Source organism: Solanum stenotomum, chromosome 2 (assembly GCF_019186545.1).
Source record: "Solanum stenotomum isolate F172 chromosome 2, ASM1918654v1, whole genome shotgun sequence".
Taxonomy (NCBI): domain Eukaryota; kingdom Viridiplantae; phylum Streptophyta; class Magnoliopsida; order Solanales; family Solanaceae; genus Solanum; species Solanum stenotomum.
In genome coordinates this window covers 9,753,221-9,777,559 of record NC_064283.1, presented here as the reverse complement: position 1 = coordinate 9,777,559, position 24,339 = coordinate 9,753,221, and the positions used below count along the sequence as shown (strand labels likewise).

Below are 24,339 nucleotides of genomic sequence, written 5' to 3'. Positions count from 1 at the left end.
AGAAAGAGCAACTTTCGAATAAGCCTTACCCACTACAAATTCAAATTAGCTGAACTTCAAATTTTAATGCAAATATCGAATCCGATTTTTTTTCTTTTATTATCCAAGTGTTCCTCTCTCTGTTCTACCTCAAAGATTTCTTTCTACCATTTTTATTATATTATTGAAAAGATTTAAAAGAGGTTATACGAATGGAAAATTAAAAGCTTAACTATTCGGGATGAATCATTCATTCTCTAGAACATCTACAAGAAAAATTTAGTAACATTATCTTCTACTCTCAAACATCTGGATATTTTAACAATATTAATATCCAAATGACTATCCTAGATTATTCTAGAGACTTAATTAGAAAATTATGATATTTATTGTCAAAATAATCACTTTAGATATATTCACAGATATATGCTCTGGCAGCTAAGTAGTAATGAACATGCTTTTGGTTGGCATCTAAAAATGCAATCAATTGCTTGTCATGGGCTAATTGCAATATAGTCTCTTGTAAAGGGCTTTATGTAGCTTTCATCATTCCAACTATTGTTAGAATATGATTTGCAATTCCCAAAAAGAGAATTTTATTCATTGCAAGGGAAAGTGAAACAAGAAAATAAAGTAGCTTAAAAATAGATAAAATAGTTGTGAGGGATAGTTCACTAAAGGATGTATTTGGCCATTTACTTGCTATAAGGACACGAGTAAGAATAGAAATGAGGTATGTAAAAAAGCAAATTTGAGTAAATAGCCAAATACATTCTTTAACTATGTCTCTAACTTAAACTTCATTCTTATATTATTATTGTGAACAGAAAACATTCGTGAACTATTTTGAAGTTACAAGTTACATCCCTCCTTAGTTTTCTTCAAAAATCTAACGACCATCTCCTAATGAAAAGAGATTTTGTCCCCTCACCGTCTTCTTAAATCTAACGACCATCTCCTAATGAACTATTTAGATAAATATTTTTTAAAAATTTTGGCCAATTAAATATAAAATTGAAAATAATTTTTTTCCCGGGCATCAAAACATACACTAAGAGTTCAAATCCTTCTACTTAAGTATCACATAATTTTTTTGGTTATGTCCAAAGACAAATGTGCAAGTTTCATCTGATTTTTATGTTTAAAGTTTTCATTTAAATAGTTGAGCGTATAGGAAATTTGGTGAAAGCTGTTGGAGGAATAACGTACAAATTAGAAAATGAGAAAAATAAAGCATACTCGATGTGGCATTGGATCAATAGGATTCTTGATAAGAAAGCTAACAACATAATAACAATCTCAGTAAAATATAATTAAAAAAAAAGGACAAAATGAAGCTAAACAAGTCCCAAGTTATAAATCTTTAGGCCTTAATTAATATTCCTACAATAATGCTAGCCATGGAATACCCTTTAATATGATTACTAGTTTACTACTTGATAGACAAGATCAGTGAGTGGGCAAAATTGTTGCATTTATCGGGAAATCGTGTGCTTCTAGTTAAAGTGGTTAGTTTCTTGACAGAAAGTTAACGGAATGATGTAACTTCCAATTTTTTGGATAGTTAAATGGTGTTTTTTGTTCAATGTAATGACACAAGGATGTAGTTTGAGTTTGAGGTATAGTTTAGGGATGCTTTTAGCTATTTACTCCCCTATAGCCCCCCTCTACTTTCACCCACTTTTTTTAGTGCTTCATTTGTCTCAATTTATATGATTTACCTTCTTTTTAGTCCGTTTTCAAGAAATTGTCACATTTTTATATTTAATAACAATTTAACTTTAAAACCTCATTTTATTTTTAGTGAAACGAGTTATAGTCACATAAACATTTATGACTTATTTTTGATCAAAAGTTTCTTTTAACTCCTTTAAATTAAACTAACTCACATAAATTAAGGTGGAAAAAGTATTTACTATTATATACAAATATTTTTAAAATAATGTATTTTTTATATATACCAAACACAAAAAAATAATAATTAAAAGCAATTTATTTCTTAAAAAAACATTTTATAAAAAAATTACCTGTTTCGACACTCATGCATGTTTTACCTTTTACCAAACGTAAAGGTTATCTTTTCACCTGATAGGTTGATCTTTGAATAGTCCAAAATATCAAACCCATTACCATGAAACCCGACCCGATTTGCAGAAACTCTTCCTTCTCCATTGAAAAATCGAGCTGGATTGTTCACACTCTTTGAATCAACCCTTCGAAGGTCTTTTCCTTCGAGATCCCTATATACTCCATCTTCAATTTCAATTCAAACAAACAGAAACTTCTTCAAAATTTTCTCAGTGAATTAAGCTGTGAGATTTGTAAATAGTTGCGAAAATGATGGCTGATGATCTCGGCGTTGAGGCGAAGGAAGCCTCCGTTCGTGAGGTCGCTAAGCTATTGCCTTTACCTGAGCTTTTACAGTCTATTTCATCGATCAAAGCCGATTACATTGCTCGTCAACAGGTTTCACATAGATCCACTGCTTATTTTTCCTTTTGTTTGTTTTATGGTGAAATTTTGAGTATGTTGTGAAGTTTTAATTTGTTCTGTCTAGGGAAATTTACTGTCATTTGTAGTTCAATTGTGTAGAGGAACTGTTATAAGAAACATTTGAGTTGTTGACAGTCTTTTTGAAGTAGATAGTGATTGATAAATATGAATTTTGGAGACAAACATGATTATTTCTTAATTCAAGTTTAAATTGAGGAAAAAATCTATTGTGATCAGGAAATTCTTTAAGAGCTACCTTATGCATCTGGTATCAGATGGCTTGTCATTTTTTTTTCTTTTTTCGTTGCCACATAAATGTGTTGCTTTGAACGTTTGGGTTTGGTCACTAAGTCGTTATTCCTGTATTTCAGTTTCTTTTCACATTGCTTCTTTATTGAAAATCTAAAAGTAATGTAGAAAATGTCATAAATACGATGGATTAAATTTCAGCTTTTGATATGTTGTGGTATTCTGTTGAAGTGATTTTATTACCTGCTAAAAGCAATAAGATTTTTTCTCGTGATTATAAACGAGTTGTCGATGGATCTTCTCTGGCTTTCTTAGCCTCGCTTAGTTTATCACACATTGTAATAACATGAAGGTCCAATTTTGGCTGATGTTGTTGCACATGGTCATGTTTATTTGTGGCTTTGTTGTAGAGAAGTTTCTTGTTTCCTCATAGTTTCAACTTAGTGGTCTGAACTTAAATTGAACTGCACGACATTACTAATGATCTGGTACTGTTTCATGTTGGATCAGGCAAATGATGCACAACTTAGTACGATGGTCGCCGAACAGGTATGTGGATGCTTCGACTTAATGTTTAAACGACGCATTCTTATATTTAGATGATGTTATTGCAATTTCTTCTGTTTTTTGCTGTATTTTTACTTGCAAAGCTTTTGAAGCTCTAATGTTCACCTTGTAATTTTTTCTTACATGGAGAGAAATGTTTGATTTGAGAAACATCATCTGTCTCCAGATACTAAACTCTAGCTGCTGTATAATTTTCTGGAATGCAGGTTGAGCAAGCTCAAGGTGGTCTGCAATCACTTTCCTTATCTCAGAAGACTATAAACCAGCTCCGAGAAAACTTCCTTTCTATTGAAAAGTATAATAATGATTCACTATTGTAGTTACGTATGTCATTATGTCTTGTGCTTGAGCTGACTTCTTTCTTCTTGAACCAGGCTTTGTCAAGAGTGCCAAACTTTAATCGAAAATCATGACCAGATAAAAATTCTCAGTAACACCAGGAATAACTTGAACACTACTCTGAAGGTATGTCTTGCTCGTAGCTTTTTGTTCCTAGCTTTAAGGTAAAGCAGGTAAGTGAAATTTTTATATGAGCTCTGAAGGTCTGTCTTGCTCATATCTTTTTGTTCCTAGCTTTTAGGTAAAGCAGGTAAGTGAAATTTTTATATGACCTTTTCCTTAAAGATGACATCTTCCATCAAATCATGCTACACTGTCGCTGCACAGTCAACTGCACAATGTCATATAGGTTGCTAGTACTTCTGCTATTTTAAACTCTGCTTGTGCACCTAACATTATTTATTTCATAGGTAAGCATTGTGCCTATCTTTATAACAGTGACTTAGGAGCCATTTGTCCATGGAACTTTTTTCTTTTCGTTTTTTTCCAAAGTAGTGTTTGGTTATACATTGATGGTTGAACTGATTTTTTGAAAATGAATTTCAAGTTTGAAAACGTGATTTTGACAAGTTTTAAAGTGAAAATCTTTTCCACTCGCAAAATTTCATTTTTTTTCAAGTCAACTACATGTCCAAACACAACTTCAATTTCCAAATACACTTTTTCAACTTAACTTCAAATACTACTTTTCAAATGTCACATTTTTATGTCCAAATGCCTACTTAGTTTAGTCCAAAAGCTTGGAACTTTATGATGCTTCGCTGATTCTCAATCCATATAATTGCTTCGTCTCTCGTAGGATGTGGAGGGAATGATGTCAATTTCAGTAGAGGCGTCTGAAGCACGGGATTCTCTTAGAGATGATAAGGAACTAATTAACACCTATGAAGTAGGTTCTTCTCAGATTTATCACTTTCTTAATCATCAACTCTCTCCCTAGTCTTGCGCTGATAGTCTGGTGCGTCTAATTTAAATTGGTTACAGAGGTTAACTGCTCTTGATGGAAAGCGAAGGTTCGCGCTAGCTGCTGCAGGGTCTCATAAAGAAGAGGTTGGTAGACTAAGGTCAGTATCTTCTTTTTACTTAACTGCATGTTCATTTAGGTATGAATCATAGAATAAGTTCCTCTTTTCTGATCCCATAATTTTAAAGTTTGTTTGACTGTTCGCATTTTACCTGTGCTGCTTTTGGTTCTTGATATAATATCTATCCCGTGCAAGAAAATCTAATTGAACCATTCATGTTGGAATTTGGATAAACACACTAAGAATCGCTGCAGTCGAGGGCTTGCAGCTCTCTTTATGGAGAAAAGTAGTGACTATCAACTTATACGTGCTAGTTTCAATTTCTCAATAGCTGATGTAGTAAATTATGATGATGACGGAACGTTGCAACAACATACCATACCAACGAACAGATAAAGGAAGAACATTGCAGTGGCATCCGAACAATTATATGCTACTTAAACTGTGTGTGCAGTGAATTGTTAATTATTATAGTAAAACATATAAAAATGCTTTAATCCACTGATTGTTAGAAGACCTCTTACTTGTTGGCATTGGAATCTGACCATTTTGATTTGGAACTTTTGAAATTTGTCAGAGAATATTTTGAAGATGTGGATAGAACATGGGAGACGTTTGAGAAGACACTGTGGGCCCATATTGCAAATTTCTCTAAACTGGCTAAGGATAGGTATTCTTTATTGTTTAAAGAATCATTTATCAAGCTGTCCAATCACGCTGCCTGCATTACGATAATCTTGTTCGTTGTGGGAGTTAATGGTTTGTGATTCATGATTACAAAGTACATAATTCATGATTACAAAGAATGCATAGATGGATGAATGATCTAATCATCTAATGAACGAACAAATGATAAATATATATGAAATATTGTAGTTGCGTCACTCATATCTTAATCTGTAGGAGACGAAGTGCAAGATTAATAGTGCAATGAGGAATCTAGGCTAGACTACACCATGTAATATGTTTGCACTGTTACCTAGATCCTACATGTTTGTCCACATACAATCAGTTAGCTCAAAAGCTACAGTATCACTTTAAGCTTCTCATTTTTTCCTTCATATTTTAATTCTTGGTTCTGTACTCTGAATCTTTTCTCTATAACCACTTAAATAGATCTAGTTTGCTTTCCATATATTTTTATTGAAATATTATGATTTGTGCATGTCATTTATAATTCCTAGTGAACTAATCTCTTCATGTACCTTATAGAAAAAATGAGTAAACTTATTCTTCATGTGTTAATTGACATCTTCTAGTTTGTGCTGAATCTCTTAAATTTCATTTATTTATTTTTTGAATTCTGATTATGATATTTGTTTGTTTGGCATAATTTGCAGCCCACAAACACTCGTCCGTGCTATAAGGTATGTTAGCTTAAATGGAAACTTTCATGGTCAATGCTGAGTTGATTAATAAGACATTTTTTCCCATTTCTAATTAACATACTTGTACTGTGTTGGAGCTGCCCCTATTATGCCAATAATCTTGACATATATTGCACATATACAGTGTATAGTACCTTCATGCTCATCAATACATGTTTCATGAATCCACGAACTGATAATTTATTCACCCTTATTCAGGGTTGTTGAAATGCAAGAAATCCTAGATCAGCAACTCGCAGAAGAAGCAGCTGAGGCTGAGGGAGGTGGTGCTATGGCTTCAGTCGCAAATCCTCGAAGAAATGCCAAGTAGGTGCTTTATCTTGCCTGGTTTGTGCTTTGTTTAACTTCCTGTGTGCATCAGACATGTCAAAGTTATCAGTGTATATTCTGATTAACGTTTTGGCCTGCAGAAAAACAACTTCTTCTAAAAATCTCACACAGCAGAAGTTGAAGGTTCAGGGAAAAGGCTACAAGGACAAATGTTATGAAAGTATAAGGAAGTCCGTTGAAGCACGTTTTGACAAATTGCTTGATGAGAAAGACCTTAAAACAGCTATAGAGGAAGCTAGAGTGGTTAGAATATCTACTTTTGCATGTCGTCGTGTTCAACTTGCCTGCATTTAGAAGTTAAAACTGTTTACTTCTCCGAAGACATTTTTTTATAATCGACAAATTGAAAGACAATGATTCTAAAGTAGACTTTTATATGGTAAAAAAAACATATGTTCATCTTTTATGAAGTCTTTCTGTTTGATGAAACTCTTGATGCTTATCAAGGACCTCCTCGCCTGTCAGGTATAGTCATACATGTTGACACGAATTGTCCCCATTTTCCTTCATCTTTCTGACAGAATACCAAGCTTTCCCGAGCACGTGCCCCATTTTTGTTGCTGATATCATGCCTTCCTAACTAATGTCTTGTTAACGACTCAACTAGCTTTCTGATGGAGCAGACATTGAGTGATTTGACACATTTGGTCCCTGTAGGTCTTATACTATCATTTCTCCTCAACTTGGCAAAGTTTGCCACCTTTGTTATCTTGTCTCTTTTGAGTTCAACTGCCATCATGCAAAAGAACCGCTTGAATTGAAAGGCTGTTGTCTCACCTAATTAGTTATAAGAAATGGTCCAGGAACACTTTAAAGGATTTACAAGGGACACAGCAATGAGAAGAAAACTAAGGAGAAATGGAACTCTGGGAAAAGACGCACAATTGGCTATGCTCCCTAAATAGTGAAATTGCAAACAATCGAAGACAAGGTGGATGTGATGATACAAATAAAACATATGTTGAGAGAATTGAGTTCTTATCCGAATAGTAAACAATTAGAACCCTTTCCATGGAGGTGCATGCCATGCTTTTCTTTTTAAAGCCTTTTTGGTTTGAAAAAAATCAGGATGCTTTTCTTCGAAAGACATGTCATAATGGGTTTTAACCTATTATATTAACACATAAATTTGTTGAGAATATGACTAGATAAGGCGTTCTTTGAATTGATCCCCATCTGTTTCTTTGCTTGATAAAGAAAGAACATCTGTAAACAGTAGGAAGAAGAAATCAAGGTGAGAGATACATCCTCCTGCCAGAGATAAATGACAAAGTAGAGGAAAATTAAACTTTGCTGTAATATGTGTTTATTCTCATACTAATTGCAGTTATCCTTTCCTATATTGGTATTTACATGCAATCTCATCAATTTCAGATAGGAGAAGAGCTTGGAGAGATATATGACTATGTGGCTCCTTGTTTTCCTCCAAGGTTCGTCCTATGCTCTTTACACCTATGTAATGTCATTTGCTTTTCCATTTGTCGGGAACAACTAGAATAAAGAATAACCTCCTACATTACTCATACTCTTAAGATTGTCCTCAGGACATTCCCACTATCTCAAATTTGGCTCTGTTGTATTCATCAGAGACTATGTTGGAAGTTTCTCCTCAATTTTGGAAATTACTTGGCAAAATAACTTTTTTAATCAGGAAAACGTCGTTCCCGGGGATAAAAAATAAAGTCAATTTTTGGCTCTGTTGTATCCATTATAGACTACGATGGAAGTGTTTCCTCAATTTTGGAATTACTTGTCAAAATTAGGGGTGTGTATCGGTCGGTTCGGTTCGGTTATGAGTATTATCGGTTCGGTTTATCAGTTTTCGGTTTTTAAATATGCTAAACCGATAACCAAACCAATAAGATATTTGTTATCGGTTTTCGGTTTATCGGTTTTAGATCTTTAACGGTTCGGTTTTCGGTTTAACCAATAAGAAAGTGCTTTCAAAACAAATATATGACTTATCCAATAATTTGACGCGATACACATACATCGAAATAATCATTCCAAACGGGACAACAAGGACCAACTTGTTATATTTTGGTCATCACAACAAAGACTTGGTTAATTTTCGATCATCATAATATATATAAAACGAGGTCCCCTTTATGCAATAAAGAGAATCAAATAAAACCAAATCATAGACAAAAGTCAAAACAGTAGCAAATGAGGCCATGCTTATGGTAACTAAATGAAGTTCTTACGTTATTTTAAAAAAAAACACACACACACACAATTTGAATTCCTAACGCTAATCAAATTGCAGATATTTACAATCGTGCAAAACCTAATATTAGTCAATTATAAACTAACTAAAGTAAATAAGTAATACTAAAAAGTAAAACCTAAAGGTTAAATAACTAAAAGTAGAGAGGAGAGTCAATTGTTAAGTAGTGTTAATTATTGCGTAGGGTTTTATATATTTAGTCTAATATACTACTAATTATATTAATATTTTTTTTAATATATTATATATATGTATAACTAAAAATTAAAATAGTAAATTATTATATTCTTAATGGGTTATCGGTTAACCCAATAACCCAATATTAAAAACCAATAACGAACCGATAACCCAATAATTTTTTTTTGTAAAACCATTAAATAACCGTTATCCCAATAACCCAATAACAATAAGCCAATAACACTTTTTTCGGTTCGGTTTATCGGTCGGTTCGGTTTTTGCATACCCCTAGTCAAAATAACTCGCATCTCTAACATTAGTCACAATCTGAAATGCTTCTCATTGCTATTAATTGCTTTCTATGACTGCTGAAGTATATATAGTTGATCAACATGATGTGATGTTCTTAATATTTTTGTTGATAGAGAAGTTTCACATGCATCTCGTCGGTACAATTTTCTTCAAAAGCTTTTGTTAGCTGTAAGCTACTGCTTGTGCTAAATAAGCCTGAATTTTGGTCTTTATCATGCAACACTTTCAACTCAGAGGCATCAAAAAAAGGGAAAAAATAACTCAGAGGAGTCTGTACCCTAATATCTCTAAACAGATGATCTACTTCTGTTTCTTTTCCGTATGCTATTCTAACTTATACTTTATATGGTCTCAGATATGAAGTTTTCCAGCTCATGGTGAATCTTTATACAGAGAGATTTGTTCAGTGGCTGAGAAAGATGAGTGACCAAGCTAATAATATGACAAATATAGAAATTTTAAAGGTAATGCAACATTAATCATGTTGGCATTTTCTTTCTGTTGGATTACTTTGGCATGAGATTCTGTTGTTTGTTTGATTAAAAGTTAGAGAATATAGAAATCTTATAGATTATTGAATATTGAAGTCACCAAAAAGCATCTCAGTCAGTTTCTCTAATCTGAGGAATATTTGGTATTAATTCCTATGTTGTGGCCATAAGCTCATCACTTTAAGGTCAAATGTTTGGTATGATTTGTTCAGTGGTTGAGAAAGCTGAGTGACCAAGCTAATAATATGATGAGTATATAGATTTTAAAATACAACTTTAATCATATCGGCATTTTCTCTTCTTTTCAATTGGATAAGTTAAGGATTATGTTGGCATTAGAATTTGTTGTTAAATTAAAAGATGGAAAATATTGAATTTTATGTACTATAGAATAGGGAAATCATAATAAAAGAATTTCAACCAGTTATTCCGTTTCTAATGAATATTTGACATTAATCCCTATGTTGTGGTCATGGGCTCATAGCTTTGAGTTAAAATTTGGTCAAATATGATTGTTTCTTTTACTACTTGTGGGCTTCTTTCTTTATTTTGACTTTATACAAATTAGGGGGTTCAATTTTTTATTCTTATCCGTGCTTGTAATTAATCTCAATGTTACTGGATTGTGCTTCCATCCTTCTCGTAAATTTTCACGGGTAGTGCTATAGCATCCAATCGTGGCCCATGGGGCAGTAGTCCGAAGTTCCTTATCCATGTTAACAGTTCACCTAATTGGCTGATGGCTCAGTTTTGGTTCTTCTTTCAACCAGTAATAAATTTCTATCATGAAAAAGATAGTCAAGTCTAGGGGTTTCACTTTGGTTTCCTATCCCCCTTTCTGATTCTTTTGGTAACTGAGCTGTTGTGTCCATGAGCTACATAATTCTGCAAAAGCGAAGTTCAGATTCCTGGCTCATGCATAATTAACTATAACCACTTCCCATCATCATCTCAGCATGAAGATATTCATCTTCCCAAATAATCTTTTTTTTATGGGTGAGCAAATGGGTTCTCTCCCCCTCCCCCCTTTGCAAGAGATGTTGCTGTGATTCAGAATTGAGGTGTTTTTTTGAATCCATGAATTAGGTAACAGGTTGGGTGGTTGATTACCAAGAAAGTCTAATTGAACTTGGAGTTGATGATTCTTTAGCTCAAGTTTGCTCAGAGAGTGGTGCAATGGATCCTCTCATGAATGCGTATGTTGAGAGAATGCAAGCTACAACAAAGGTGTAAACTTGATTCGTTATCATTATTGCTTTTCATATTATTTTAGGACATACATAATGCTGACTCTTTCATGTCATTTCGTAATATAGAAATGGTACTTGAATATCCTTGAGGCAGACAAAGTACAGCCACCTAAAAAGACTGATGATGGGAAACTATATACACCTGCTGCCGTTGACTTATTTAGGATCCTGGGGGAGCAAGTGCAAATTGTGCGAGAAAATAGCACTGATGTCATGTTATACAGGATTGCTTTGGCTCTCATTCAGGTAAATTTGTTGCTTTCATTTTATATGAGGACAGATATTATGTTAATTTTAAGAACTAAATGTCTTCTTCACAATTACTGGATCATTCTGCTTCAGTCTGTCATCTCTCTCTCTCTCTCTTCCCTCCTTTTCTTCTCAAGACATCACTGTCTTGCCTATATACTGAACTGAGGATATTTTACTCGAGTCTGCCTTTTTGTCAGAGTGTGGGAGGACTTGTTCTATTTATCAGAAATCTTTCTTTTAGTGCTCTAGTTTTAGCAACTGGAGCAATTCTTCTGGTATTTCAAGATTCTAAGATCTTTTCTCTTGCACTTTATTATCAAAGAGTGGGAGGACTTCTTCTATTTATTAGAGATCCTTCCATTAGTTCTCTAGTTTTAGTAGCTGGAGTAATTTTTCTGGTATTTCAAGATTCTAAGATCTATTGTCTTGTCTTTGTACTTATATACAGTGAATTTAGCTGGCTAGTTCATTATATACATCTACAAGGGAAAATCTTCAATGCTTTGCATTCTATTGCATCATAATCATGCATGTGTTGAACCAAAAAAAAACTCAAATTTCTGGATTGTTTGCTAAAATTTTCCTTTGAAGTAGGGCCTGATGGTGCATGGTCCTGTCAGCATTTTTTCTGAAGTAGTTTTTCTCAACAAATTTGTACAAGTGATTCTCAAGTACTTTTAGTTTTTATAGAAAATATTTCATGAGGACTGACGTATTATTTGAATTTTGTTTAGAGAAGTAGTTCTCCTGAAATGCTTCATCTTCTATATCCTTGCACACGAAGAACCTTTTTTTTTCAGTTTTAGTTGCCATTCTATCCTTTGATGAGGCGAGAGAAAAGGAGGGAATGAATCTTTTGTTTTTATGATAATTGGTTTCCCCCTCTTTTATGTGTGTTTTTAAGATAGCCTGCTTGATCAGACGTCAAAAATCTTGTCCAGAAACTGAAGGGACTTATTCTTATTTCTCTCCCCTTTATGATATACCGCTGGTGATCTACTCCATATGAATTCATGAGTTTTTGATTGGCAACAGCTTGATTTTCAGGTTTTTGAAAAGAAGCTCTCTCTAATGATTACTTGATATTGTTGCTTTCCAGGTAATGATTGATTTTCAAGCAGCTGAGAGGAAGAGATTGGAGGAACCTGCTTCTGAAATTGGTCTGGAATCCCTATGTGCAATGGTTTGTAAAATTTGGAAATATGAACTGTTTATTGTGAAGTGGAAAGATCTTTAAATTACGCTGTGCTTTACCACTATGCTAAGAGATGGACACTCGGCAGATTAACAACAATCTTCGCTGTTATGATCTCGCGATGGAGCTAAGTTCTAGTACTCTTGAAGCTCTCCCACAGAACTATGCTGAGCAGGTCCTTATTAGTTTTTTCCCTCCTCCTTGACTGCTGCGTAAATCTTCTGTGCTTACTGCCCTTTTGTTTTCAATCATCTTGACCGTTAGCTTACATCTAGGATTAATCTGATAGGATTTTATTTTTTTATGTCGATTTTGATTAAAAAGGTAATAGACAAAGGTGGTTCATATGTCAATGTCTTTAGTTCTTATTATTGTTATAATATTGCTGTGGTCTTGTGCATCTTGCTGGTGTTATTATATTTTTACTTTTTATTTCTTGGTTAGGAAAATAGAGTCGCATTCTTTTGATAGGTGTAAGTAGAGTCTCATTTATAAGGTAGAAAGGGTGTACAGGAGGACTGATGTCCACGACTATAGGAAAGTGTTACTTCTGATTCTGATAAAAAATAAACCATCCGATCTCGCTGAGGGTTGATAAATACTTGCTGATCATAAAAGTTAATTATCAATAAAAAGGATACCATGAAGAAGATGGAGAGCACAGTATTCAAAACATGTCCTGAAAGAAACTTACCGTAGAAGTATTGACATTGGGCTGTAACCAAAAACTTAATATGACAACCAATTATGTATGTTTCCAGAGAAAAAACGTCACCCTTTTTCTGCAATGAAAGCCCAATGTTTTCCAGTTAAAGACTCAATAAATGAAGTGGAAGCACATAAAATTTATCAAACAGTCGGATAACCTCTGCCACAAGCTCTTGCCAAAGAAAAATAGAAATGTGAAAGGGTCACATAAAATATAATAAATGTAATGATGTAGGTTACTAATCCAGAAAGGACCTACAATCAGAATAGCCCGCTTCATGTGAGTAAATCATGAGGCAACGTAACATAGAAGAATCAGAAGTTGGGTGCGGAAATATGAGAATCTATGACGTTTCTATACCTCCGTGTGAATGTGTGGGTGTGTGTGTATGGTTCGATCAAAGATTCCTTCTCACAAGCCTCCCCATTCAAGCAACTCCTGCTATTTCCCCTTCATTGTTGGTGAGAGCTGAGATTCTGCGCTGCAGCAGTGGTACAACCTTCATGGCTCGATACTACTATATTTTACGATTAAGATAATCTAATTTAGTACATAGACCCACTATTGCCTGATGTAGACCAGCAAGTATTTCTATTCTTTGATGTTGTAGACTATGATTTTGTTTTGAATATATGGTTTTCAACAATGCTTTGTCAAAGAAATATGGATGTCAGATGTGGTTAGAGAGTTCTGCATTCAACTCTTCTTATCAATGTGATTATTTGTTTAATTCTTAGTTATTTGGCCTAGAAGTTGCATTTCTGGCACTCACATCTATCTCTTGTCAATGTGATTATTTTTCAAGTCCTAAGTTGTTTGCGCTAAAACTTGCATTTCTGGCACTCAAGTTAACTTCTCTTATATTAAGTTCTTTCATTGCTTCTCAGGTTAATTTTGAGGACACTTGCAAAGGGTTTCTAGAGGTTGCAAAGGTACATTAAAGGCTTCATTTTATGGATGCATGTGACTTTAATGTTTTAATTAAGTGGGCAACCTATCTCATTTTGAGGATTGCTTTTTTTTTTTTTTTGCGACAATCTCTAGAGTTAATTCCCCACTCAATTTTATCAAGGAGTTTTAAGGGACGGCCTACTGGAAACAAGATATAAGCCAAATGTAGAGATGGCAAAATTAGCCCTTGAAACATAACCCATTCAACCCCCTAAGTTTGGGTGGGTTATTGACCCGCCTATTCCAACCCATCAAAAATGAGCTTATATGTAGTCCAATTTGACCCATGAGAAATCTCATCAAAATATTTTTAAAAAAGACATTTTTTTATTTGATGTGTTATATATAGCCATAGCAAAGAAAATATTGCTTAAGGTTGAAGGTCATCAAAAAATATAGCCATATCAAAGAAAATAAATAGTTTTATTAGGTACTAAAATTATATATGAATAAATAAAGCAACTAAAACTTAGTAAAAATTGGGCGGATTGGGTTATGGCGCCTGCATTTTAAGCCATTTCAGCCCAAGTAACTTTTTGGCGGGTTATTTATTAACTCAGACCATTTTAACACCTACAGTTAGATATAGGTGCATTAATTCAATATTGCTTGAGGTTGAAGGTCTCAAGTCAAGGATCGTAAAGTCCATGACACGTTTCTTTCCCGAAACGATATTAAAGAACATATATTCATTGGAGGCACTCTTTGAGGTGCAAAACATTAGAAAATTGAAGTGGCCTATGAAAATTGTATAACCCATCCAAAATCTCTAACATCCTTGCCATTTCAAGAAAATAGAAGAAAATGATATCATATTGGAAATACCAAAGAGTTAAAATTAAGGCTTAGTTTATTGTATTTATATTAGATTGTGTCTTAATAATTTTCTTTTAGTTATATTAGATTAGGTGTTTGCCAGGTGTCCTAGGTGTCCTTGTTGTCTGTTTTGGGACTTCCATGCTAGTGTGGGGATAAGGGACAAGTGTGAGATTTAAAGAACTTTTAGCGTTAGGAAACTCTTAATTCTCCTTAAAAGACAAGTTAATTTGCTAGTGTTGGAATGAGATGGACTAGAGCTTAATGGATATGGAGGGCTTGCTTTTTTGTTTTCCTATTGTTAGGATATGAGGGCTTGTTTTTGTTCTGCCTAGCTTTGGATTGAGGCATAATTGATGGATTGGTTGACAAGCAAAGTACCCAACAACATAAATCCAAAAGCCTTTTTTGGGTAAGCCCAAATTGGACAGCCATCGAAGGTGATTGTCGAAGTTTTTGCACAAATTGCCGCTATTTCGAGATGATCTTTATTTTTGCCCCTACTACTGATTTTATGAAAGTTTGTGGGTCAAATTACCATTATGGATGGTCTACTTTTGCTTGGCGTAAGTTTAGAGAACTTTTGCCTTATCTGGCGCAGGTTGTGTAGTATCTAATTTGCTTGTCATAAGTTTAGAGAGCTTTTGCCCTATCCAGCATAAGTTTTGTAGTATCTAATTCGCTCGTCATAGGTTTAGAGAACTTTTGCCTTATTCTGCATAAGTTGTGTAGTATCTATTTAAGAGTTTTTGGCTAAAATCATCCTTAATCTATACCTAAAACTTAAAACTACATCCTTAAAGTATAACTCTTAGCACCCCCGGGATTAGTCGGGGCTCAAAGAGACTCGGACACCCGGTGCAAATCAAAAAAAAAAAAGAAAGTATAACTCTTAGCAGAAAGCATCCTTCAAGTATTTAAAAGTGAACAATTTTCATCCTTCGACGTGAATTTATCAGAAAACTAATAGATCCCATAAAAATTAAGTCATCCCTTCATAATTATTATTCTTAGATACGTCAAAAATACTATTGTGAACTTTTTCGGTAATTGAGTTTAGCATTATGCAAAATCTTTTAATTTGACTGTTTTTTTTTCATGTAATTTGATATTAAAAATATTACAACAACAACAACAACAACATACCCAGTGAAATCCCACTATGTGGGGTCTGGGGAGGGTAGAGTGTACGCAGACCTTGCCACTACCTCGTGGAGGTAGAGAGGCTGTTTCCGAAAGACCCTCAGCTCAAGTACACCAAAACCAAGTTAAAGGCGTGATATTAAAAATATTATTAGTTGAATGTGTTTCTTCTCAATTGAATATGCTAGAAGCGGTGTTTGTTGGAGACTTCCGCTTCTAATAATGTAGAATGAAACTCAAATGCGAGACATAATCAATATTTTGATCACTTCAATATCAGAATGACCCAAAATTTATTGATCTAAATACAGTTTGACTTTGAAAAAGGTAAAGATAATTAAGCTCCAACTTCTTTCCGTTACTAAATGAGAAAAAGAGCAGATCATGTATCCTCACACCTTCAAAACATTTTTTGTTTCAGTAAGCAATGGTGCCTGAGATTTTTAATATTTTTTTTAGGAACTTCTTATAGCAGGTAATGAAATTATGTAGGAAATTTTTTGTTGATAGTCACATGAACTGCTCATGTTTTTATAGAATCCTTAAGTTTTTTGACAATATCTAACAGAAGGATGAAAATTGGTCACTTTTAAATACTTGAAGGATGTTTTCTGCTAAGAATGATACTTTAAGGATGTAGTTTAACTTTGGGGTATAGTTTAAGGATGTTTTTGGCCAAAAACCCATATATTTCACTTGGCATAAGATAGAGAACTATTGCCTTGTCTGGCATAAGTTCTGTTGGAATTAAGTTATGCCTCTTATGACATAACTTGTGGTTTCTGAAACTGAACTTATGCCTCTATTAGCTTAAGTTTTGTAGGAACTAAGTTATGCCTTTTACGACATAACTTGTAGATTTTGAACCAAATTGAACTTATGGTAGGAATTAAGCAGCATAATTTGTGTTATATTATGATACAAAATATAAACTTATGCCTAGTGAATTTCTTTAGATTTTTCGATGTCGGGTATTTTTGGCCTTTTTTTGGTTTCTTAAAGAGGCACACTTAAGTGGATGCGCCGACGCTATGTCTACTTTAATTTTATAATAAATAAATCCTTTTGATAAAAAAAAGTGCTGAAGGGAAAAAAAATTGAAGACCACTAACGGAAAAATTAAACACCACACCGAAATAGGGGCATTCGTGNACTTAGCGGGATTTCACTGGGTATGTTGTTGTTGTTGTTGTAAAGAGGCACACTTAAGTGGATGCGCCGACGCTATGTCTACTTTAATTTTATAATATATAAATCCTTTTGATAAAAAAAAGTGCTGAAGGGAAAAAAAATTGAAGACCACTAAGGGAAAAATTAAACACCACACCGAAATAGGGGCATTCGTGCAAATGACCTGTAATTGTCAGTGTTTGTTGCTTAGAGGTCTCAAGTCTTGTCTGAACAGATGATATTTGAGAAGGGGCAGACTAGTGGACTTGACACTTGCGTGGCAAGATGGGAGCGTTAAAGTTCACGGAGTAGACTCTCGACCATATGCTTCCATTTACAAATATCTCGTATCTGACCTGCTCTCACTTATTGCAGGAAGCTGTTCATCAAACTGTCAGTGTTATCTTTGAAGATCCAGGAGTAGAGGAACTGCTCGTTAAATTGTATCAGAAAGGTGAGATGTTCCTCATATTTCTTTCTGCTGCTAGGAGTTCTCGCTCCATCTGTTGAAAGCATTTATCTCTGATTTGTTACTATCTGTCAGTGTAAACTTTTGGATCTACTCTGTCTTTTTGTTATGTTCACAAGGAGATTCTAATCATTTTACGTCATACAGTGTCTCCAGTTGCTTGTATTTTTTTGAGCATTTTCTTTTGTTATCCCAGTTGGATTATTTTGATTGTATACATGTATTTGCTTCTTTTATATTTTTGATAATGCTATCATCATGATTACCCATATATTGAAGTATCTGCTCAAAGATGAAGAGAAGAAAGCATGAGTTGATCATTTATCCCTTCATGGCTTCATCCCCAAAATAAGTCTCCATCTTTCCTTCTCGTGTCTAAAAATATAAATGCTAACTGTTCTTACTTAAAAAGAGAAAGGTCTGGTTTATTTATGACACAAGGTTATAAATAACACAATTTTTTCATTTGTTCCTCATGACAAACCTTTTTTCTATTATTACTTTGGAAGACAGTTTTTCTAAAAGAAGTTTGTACTTCCAATTTTAAACAAAGGGAAGATTACTCGTAGAATAATTATTTTGTACTTCCATTTTGAACATTAGAGTAAGAGAAGTGTTTATAGTAACATAGAATGTTAACTGAAAATTACTCGTAGGATAATTATTTTGAAAATATATCACGTCAAGATTAAGATAATATAAATATTACTTACGTAATTTGAATTGATATTTGAAAAACAAACAAGAAAAGTTGGTCGCGTAATTGTGATGGAATGATAAAGCATTAAGATACTACTAGTGAAATTTAATTTCATAATTCTGTGTGGAGTCATTAGTTGTGTGACTTGGCTTAAAATGTCGGCCATTTCTTTGATAACCAAAGAAAACCCGATAGAATCTTTTTTCTTCTTCTTTCATAGAATGGGGCTGTCAGTAACTCTGGCGATCATCTTGTTAATTCCGGATCTTTAAGTGGCTCGGAAAGTTATTGAAGGATGTCACAATCAAAAGTTGTTGAAAGGATTTTAGACACTTCTCTTAAACAAGGTCATCCCTAACTCATAGCATGGTGGTTCTACTTATTTTTGACCTGCAGTACATGCTTGCTTCTCGTTCTAGTTTGATGAGATCTTATGGCAATATGATAGTAGAATGTATAAAGTATTAAAATAAATTATTTTGTGAACATCTTACAACAATTTTCATTCCTTGGTATCATGACAATTTTCCATTGGACAACTAATATGTTAGAAGCGAAAGGACGCCTATGGTGCAAATATTTTCCAATTTCAGCTCTCTTACGATGTAGAAACCTCATCAGCTGTATTCATATACTTGGTGGTACATTAGTTGCCTGTCTTTAGGAGGATTAAGAAAATCTCCTCCCATCTGAGTTCTCATGATTATCTCTCTTCCATTCTCAGTTATCACAAAGTGAATGTTCAGCTTTGTGATGAGGAGCCTTTGGAATTTGTGTTTGATTACCAAAAGTTGTGTCAAGTCCATACTACTCCTCTACTATTCTAAAGACAGAAAATATCATGGTTCCTTTTCCAATTCCCTCATACAATCAATAGCAGTTCCTTTTCTTGCTAACTGGGCGGGTATGCTATGCATTTTATTCAAGTCCCGGTTCGTCCTCCCTTCACAACCTAGGAATATACATCAATGAGCTTAAAGTAAGGCTTTTTTACTAGTATTCTTCAACGAACAATCAATTCTAATTCGTCAAACTGGGATATTGAGTTTGGATAAAGGGATTGCTAGAAAAGATGGTTGTAACCAATTCGAAACTAATTTACAGAATTTGCCTAGCAATTAACGTTAGGAACAAGATCTGCAACCGTTATAAACTGTTCTGCAACCTAGCAATGGACGCTAGAAGCAATATATTTCTTGCCACATAAAAGGAGTCTAACCATTATGTACTGTACCAAATAAAAGCTTTCTATTATCTCCGTGTCTATCAAAAAAATATGTGAAGCATTCTGTCAATGAATTAATCCAAGTCAGATATTATGCAAATGATTTAGGTTGTCAATTGTCGTATTTTTAAACTCTAGCCTTCACTTGAATATTCTATGTTTTATATCTCAGATTGGCTGGAAGGACAGGTTACCGAGTTCCTAGTTGCAACATTTGGAGACTACTTCACTGATGTGAAGATGTGAGTTTTCTTCTGTGCTTAACTCTTATAATAGCTTTGAATGGCATCATCATGTTGCTGTGCTCCTCCCATGGAATTCTTTTTCTCCTATACATGTGAGCTATTAAAATATTTTTATGTTCATATGCAGTTGCAGCAACAGTTTCTAATTGAGAGATATCCTAGAATGAGTGAACACATATCCTTAACTTTTGTGTGTTTCACAATTTTTAAAGGTACATTGAAGAAAGATCATTTAGGCGTTTTGTTGAGGCTTGCCTGGAGGAGACTGTTGTTGTATATGTGGATCATCTACTTACCCAGGTTTATTTGAAAAGTTCCTTACGGTTCATTCATTTGATACAGGTTTTATTTTTGGGCTGTAACACAATTTCGCTGACTATTTTATGTCTCCTCATGGTAGAAAAACTATATTAAAGAAGAAACGATTGAGAGGATGAGGCTTGATGAAGAGGTTCTCATGGATTTCTTTCGGGAGTACATTAGCGTATCTGTAAGTCCAACAACTTTCATATTGAGCTCTTACTATTACCTGAGATATATTTTAAGTTTTGGGGAATTTCGAAACTCATGCACATATTGCACTTAATTCGTTGGTGAGTGTGGCAAATAGGTATGCACCTCAGCGTATGTGTACATCTTTTAGTTCTTACCTTATCCCATTTACTTCTGCATTTTCAGATATGGATAAGTATTGCCTTTCTGTCTTTAGAAAGCTTGCCAAATCCTTTTTTGTGAATTTCATGTTCTAGTTTATGAGTTAAATGTCTTCAAATTACAAAAGAGTCACAAATTACTATACCAGTCTCTTCTATCATTATTTTGGCTTAATGTAGAACTTAAACTCCAATTTCGGTGCAAGAACACTGCCTTTTTAATCAACTTTTTTCTAAGTTTTATTTATTTTAATTTACCATTGTCAGTGCCAATTTAAGGCTTTTTTTAAATTTTATTTTTGGGCTAAAATGGTGGAAATTCGTTCATCCTAAGTTCAATTTGGTAGCAATTAAACAGAAAATAAGAATGAAAAACACTAGACTTGTTGTGTAATATAACTTTATGGCCAAGTGCAACAAATATAAAAATAGGATTTGAATTCACTCTGAATCCTACATGTAAAAAGAATATATATATTGCATGGAATCTCTTATTTTTCAGTTTTAGATTGTAACTCTAGGAGACCATTGGATAATTAGCACCAACTTGCCAGCAAGAGATTTGTGAAACATTTGCAAAGAAGAGAAAATACTTTGCTTAAAATAATGACAAAAGTGATTTGTGATGCTCTTAGTCATCCTCCTTCCACTAGATTTGAATCCCTCGGTTATGTTTTACCATCATATCGAGGTATTTGGAGATCAAACTTCAACTTTATACTACAATGTCATGTGATAAACATGTAATTGTAAATAAGGAAAACCTGGTTACAACATTTTAGAGATGAAAAGGTCATATATATTTTATAATATATCTTCTAGAACTTGAAGGATGAATGATTTTTTTTTTTTGATAAGATAATGGATTTCCTAGAAGGCATCAAGAAGATGCATAAATTACAGGGCATAGAAAAGTTAAAGACATTGTTAGCTCTATACTATAGGCTAATCTAAAGTTAAGGAGCTAACAAAGTCCAAAAAAGCTTCAGGGGAATTGACAGGGGAGAAATTGCTCCAGGTACAAAGAGTTGTTAAAACTCTTGCCTTAAAAATGTAGCTTGGGGAAGAAGTGCCTTCAAAACATCTTTTGTTTCTTTCTGTCCAGACACACCAAAAAATGCAAGCAGGGATCATCTCTCATACTAGCCTTAAGGATAGAGTGAATATTATACTTCTGAAATTGGTTCCAAGAAGTGTTGTGTTAAATTCTAGCCTTAAGGATAGAGGGAACATTATACTTCTGAAATTGGATCCAAGAAGTATTATGTATTTATGTTGGTTGCCTAGATATACAGCACCAAACTCTATGACATGTCAATGAAAAACAGAAATTAACAGCAAAAGGAGAGTCAAAATTAGTAAGCAACTAGCCAGAGAATTGAAGAGATCGGAAATTTTATGTAGTCATGGTACTAGGAAGAAATAAAGGAATATACTTTACTGAATCCAGTAAATACATACCACTAGATGTCTTTTTAATCGTTGGACTAGTTAATTGAGGGTTTTGTGTGGATAGTTTCTTTGCGATCTAACAATGGATGTGTATTGGTTGTCTCCCCTTTAGTCTTTAGATCTATTACATCTAATTAAAGATTTTCATGTCAACTGAAAAATAAGGTTACATCTAATATATCATTATGATATGAATTCAATCTCAAGCTATTCTAATGAAATCCTGACATAATTTAAAAGATCCTACTGCCCAGAGCTTTGGTCTGGTGATAAGAGCACAGGCACGTGATGACCTATAAAAAAGAAAAGAGACCGCAATGCATGCTTGTGGATTAACTGCACGTCACTAGTTCAAATCATAATAGAATTGCCTAGTATTTAAGTGGAAAATGATAGATAGACAGGCTCATTATGCTCAGAATTTTGAACCACACGCCATCTGGCCCTTGGGGATTTCTCAGTAATAGAAAAAATAATTTGAACCTACTATTCCAATTGAAATTTATATATCTGCATTACTGGTGCTTCAAATCAAACAAACATACAGTGTGTGTGTCTCTGTTTATATATATGCTGTCTTAACTTTGGTAACTACCAAGTTGTCTTTTTATGGCGAAGACATTGTATGTCAGTGTGACAAGGAGTATGTGATGTGTACCTTTATAATTTATCTCAAATTTTCAATCCACTGCAGAAAGTAGAGAGCAGAGTAAGGATACTCAGTGACTTGAGAGAACTTGCTTCATCTGAGAGCCCTGATACTTTCACACTGGTTTACACAAATATTTTAGAACAGCAACCAGACTGTCCGGTAAGTTTTTTGGACTCTTCTCATCCATGCAGAGATATTGCAAAAACTTGAGAATCATTATGAATCTACATCTCAGTTAAAAACTGAAATCTAGAGTGTGGAAGCTGCTGTTCTTTTTTTAAAAATAAATAAATTTGGGGATAGGGGAAAGGGAAATGGAGAGGGGATTACATTGTGGGGAATCGAACCCTCACCAGCAAGGTGGGAGTTCAGGAAGCCAACCAACTGAGCTACCAAGATTCCCCCTGAAGCTGCCTGGTTAAAATCATTATTTATTGTTTTTAGTTTGTCTCCTAATGATCCCTGTTATTGAGCATTGTTACTCTCAACTGCAGCCAGAAGTAGTTGAAAAGATTGTGAGTCTGCGAGAAGGCATACCACGAAAAGACGCAAAAGAGGTATATATGTGTTATCTAACTGGCACACATGTTCAAAATTTTATTACAGAATTGAACTATTTGAGAAAGTCTACTCATCAACTTATCAAAAATAAGATGTTGCTACTCATTAGCAGTTCTTTTGTTTGCTCTTTTCTATATTAAATCCCTGCCAATGCATTAAATGAAGTTATGATATTTTAGTAAGTTGTGATTATGTATCATTGCTTTGGGGCTACATCATTTATTTTTTCTTGTTTCACCATACTTCTGATAAATATCCATTCTTAGCTATAAATATATTCATCATGTATAAAGCAGAAACTTAGTCAGTTGTGGGTGTTCTTTATGCCCAAAACCCATGTTTGCAGATTTCTCCAAAATATTTGTCTATCCCTTGTCGACATTTATTGCAAGAACAGTGATATTGCTCTTGAATCTCATGCATTTACAGCGTCCCCATGTATAAGTGAGCTCTTCAAAGAATGTTCATCGCCTTTGAGAAGATAACTTGGTTTGTTTCTCTTTATTGCTTTCTTGATGGGGATTTCTTTGTGATATAGGTTGTTCAAGAATGCAAAGAAATCTATGAAAATTCTCTGGTAGATGGAAATCCTCCAAAAACAGGTTTTGTTTTCCCCAGGGTGAAGTCCTTATCAGCGGCAAAACATTCAATATGGCGAAAGCTCACCTAGACAGATGCTGCAACAAATCGTTTGTTTCAGTCACTGAGTATTTCCTGTACATGCCTTACGTCATAAATGTACAGATTGGGACTATATTTTCTGTCTTCATATGATTTGATTTATTTAGCTCATTAGTTCGGATTGTAGTTGCCTTTGCCAAATATGTATTCATTCCTTTATCTTTTTATCTACTACCAATTTTGCAACCGTTAGGGTTACAGCGTACTTGCTCGGTTCTACTTGTAATGATGGTTAAATAATAGGTCAGCTGACTTCATTCTCTCTCTCTTTTGATTCTTGAAATGTTTCAACTATGAACAGATCGATCCCTCTTGTTGTAGCATAAAGGCTCGTAAATTTGTTAGTATTGCAAACCTTGTATGTGTTCAAAGGGATTCAATTATGGTCCATCTCAATTATTCTAGAATCAAGGTGTAATTATTGTTGTTCTAAACAAATAAAGCTCTAGCCAATGAACATGTGATTTAGGGAAAACAAGTGATAGGAGGAAGAAGAGACAGAAACCAAATTTAATCAAAAGAATTAACATATAAATAATATGGAAGTTCAGAAATTACGCATTATGCTTGCTTTAATCATGTCAAAATTGAGGAAAAAGGGATAAAGTTAACACAAACAAAACACAACTTGTACTTAA

General features: G+C 34.0%; 1 protein-coding gene across 1 annotated transcript; it reads left to right on the top strand.

Moving 5' to 3' along the window:
* Positions 1-2,031: 2,031 nt before the first annotated feature.
* Positions 2,032-24,045, top strand: LOC125855003 (exocyst complex component SEC6). The gene is made up of 24 exons (XM_049534632.1): positions 2,032-2,445; positions 3,232-3,270; positions 3,495-3,583; positions 3,663-3,753; positions 4,427-4,516; positions 4,612-4,691; positions 5,230-5,322; positions 5,993-6,019; positions 6,239-6,346; positions 6,451-6,613; positions 7,745-7,800; positions 9,442-9,550; positions 10,664-10,804; positions 10,894-11,073; positions 12,179-12,262; positions 12,363-12,449; positions 13,871-13,915; positions 17,439-17,517; positions 19,630-19,699; positions 19,915-20,002; positions 20,103-20,192; positions 22,502-22,618; positions 22,954-23,016; positions 23,559-24,045. Exons 1-24 carry the CDS (start codon positions 2,317-2,319, stop codon positions 23,688-23,690), a joined length of 2,250 nt encoding a protein of 749 aa, XP_049390589.1. The 5' UTR covers positions 2,032-2,316; the 3' UTR covers positions 23,691-24,045.
* Positions 24,046-24,339: the final 294 nt, after the last annotated feature.

Coding starts and splice junctions, on each gene's coding strand:
- LOC125855003 (XM_049534632.1), top strand. CDS start 2,317: ATGATGGCTGATGATCTCGGCGTTGAGGCGAAGGAAGCCTCCGTTCGT. Junction 3,271..3,494: donor GTACGATGGTCGCCGAACAG/GTATGTGGATGC, acceptor TCTGGAATGCAG/GTTGAGCAAGCTCAAGGTGG. Junction 12,263..12,362: donor TGGAATCCCTATGTGCAATG/GTTTGTAAAATT, acceptor GACACTCGGCAG/ATTAACAACAATCTTCGCTG.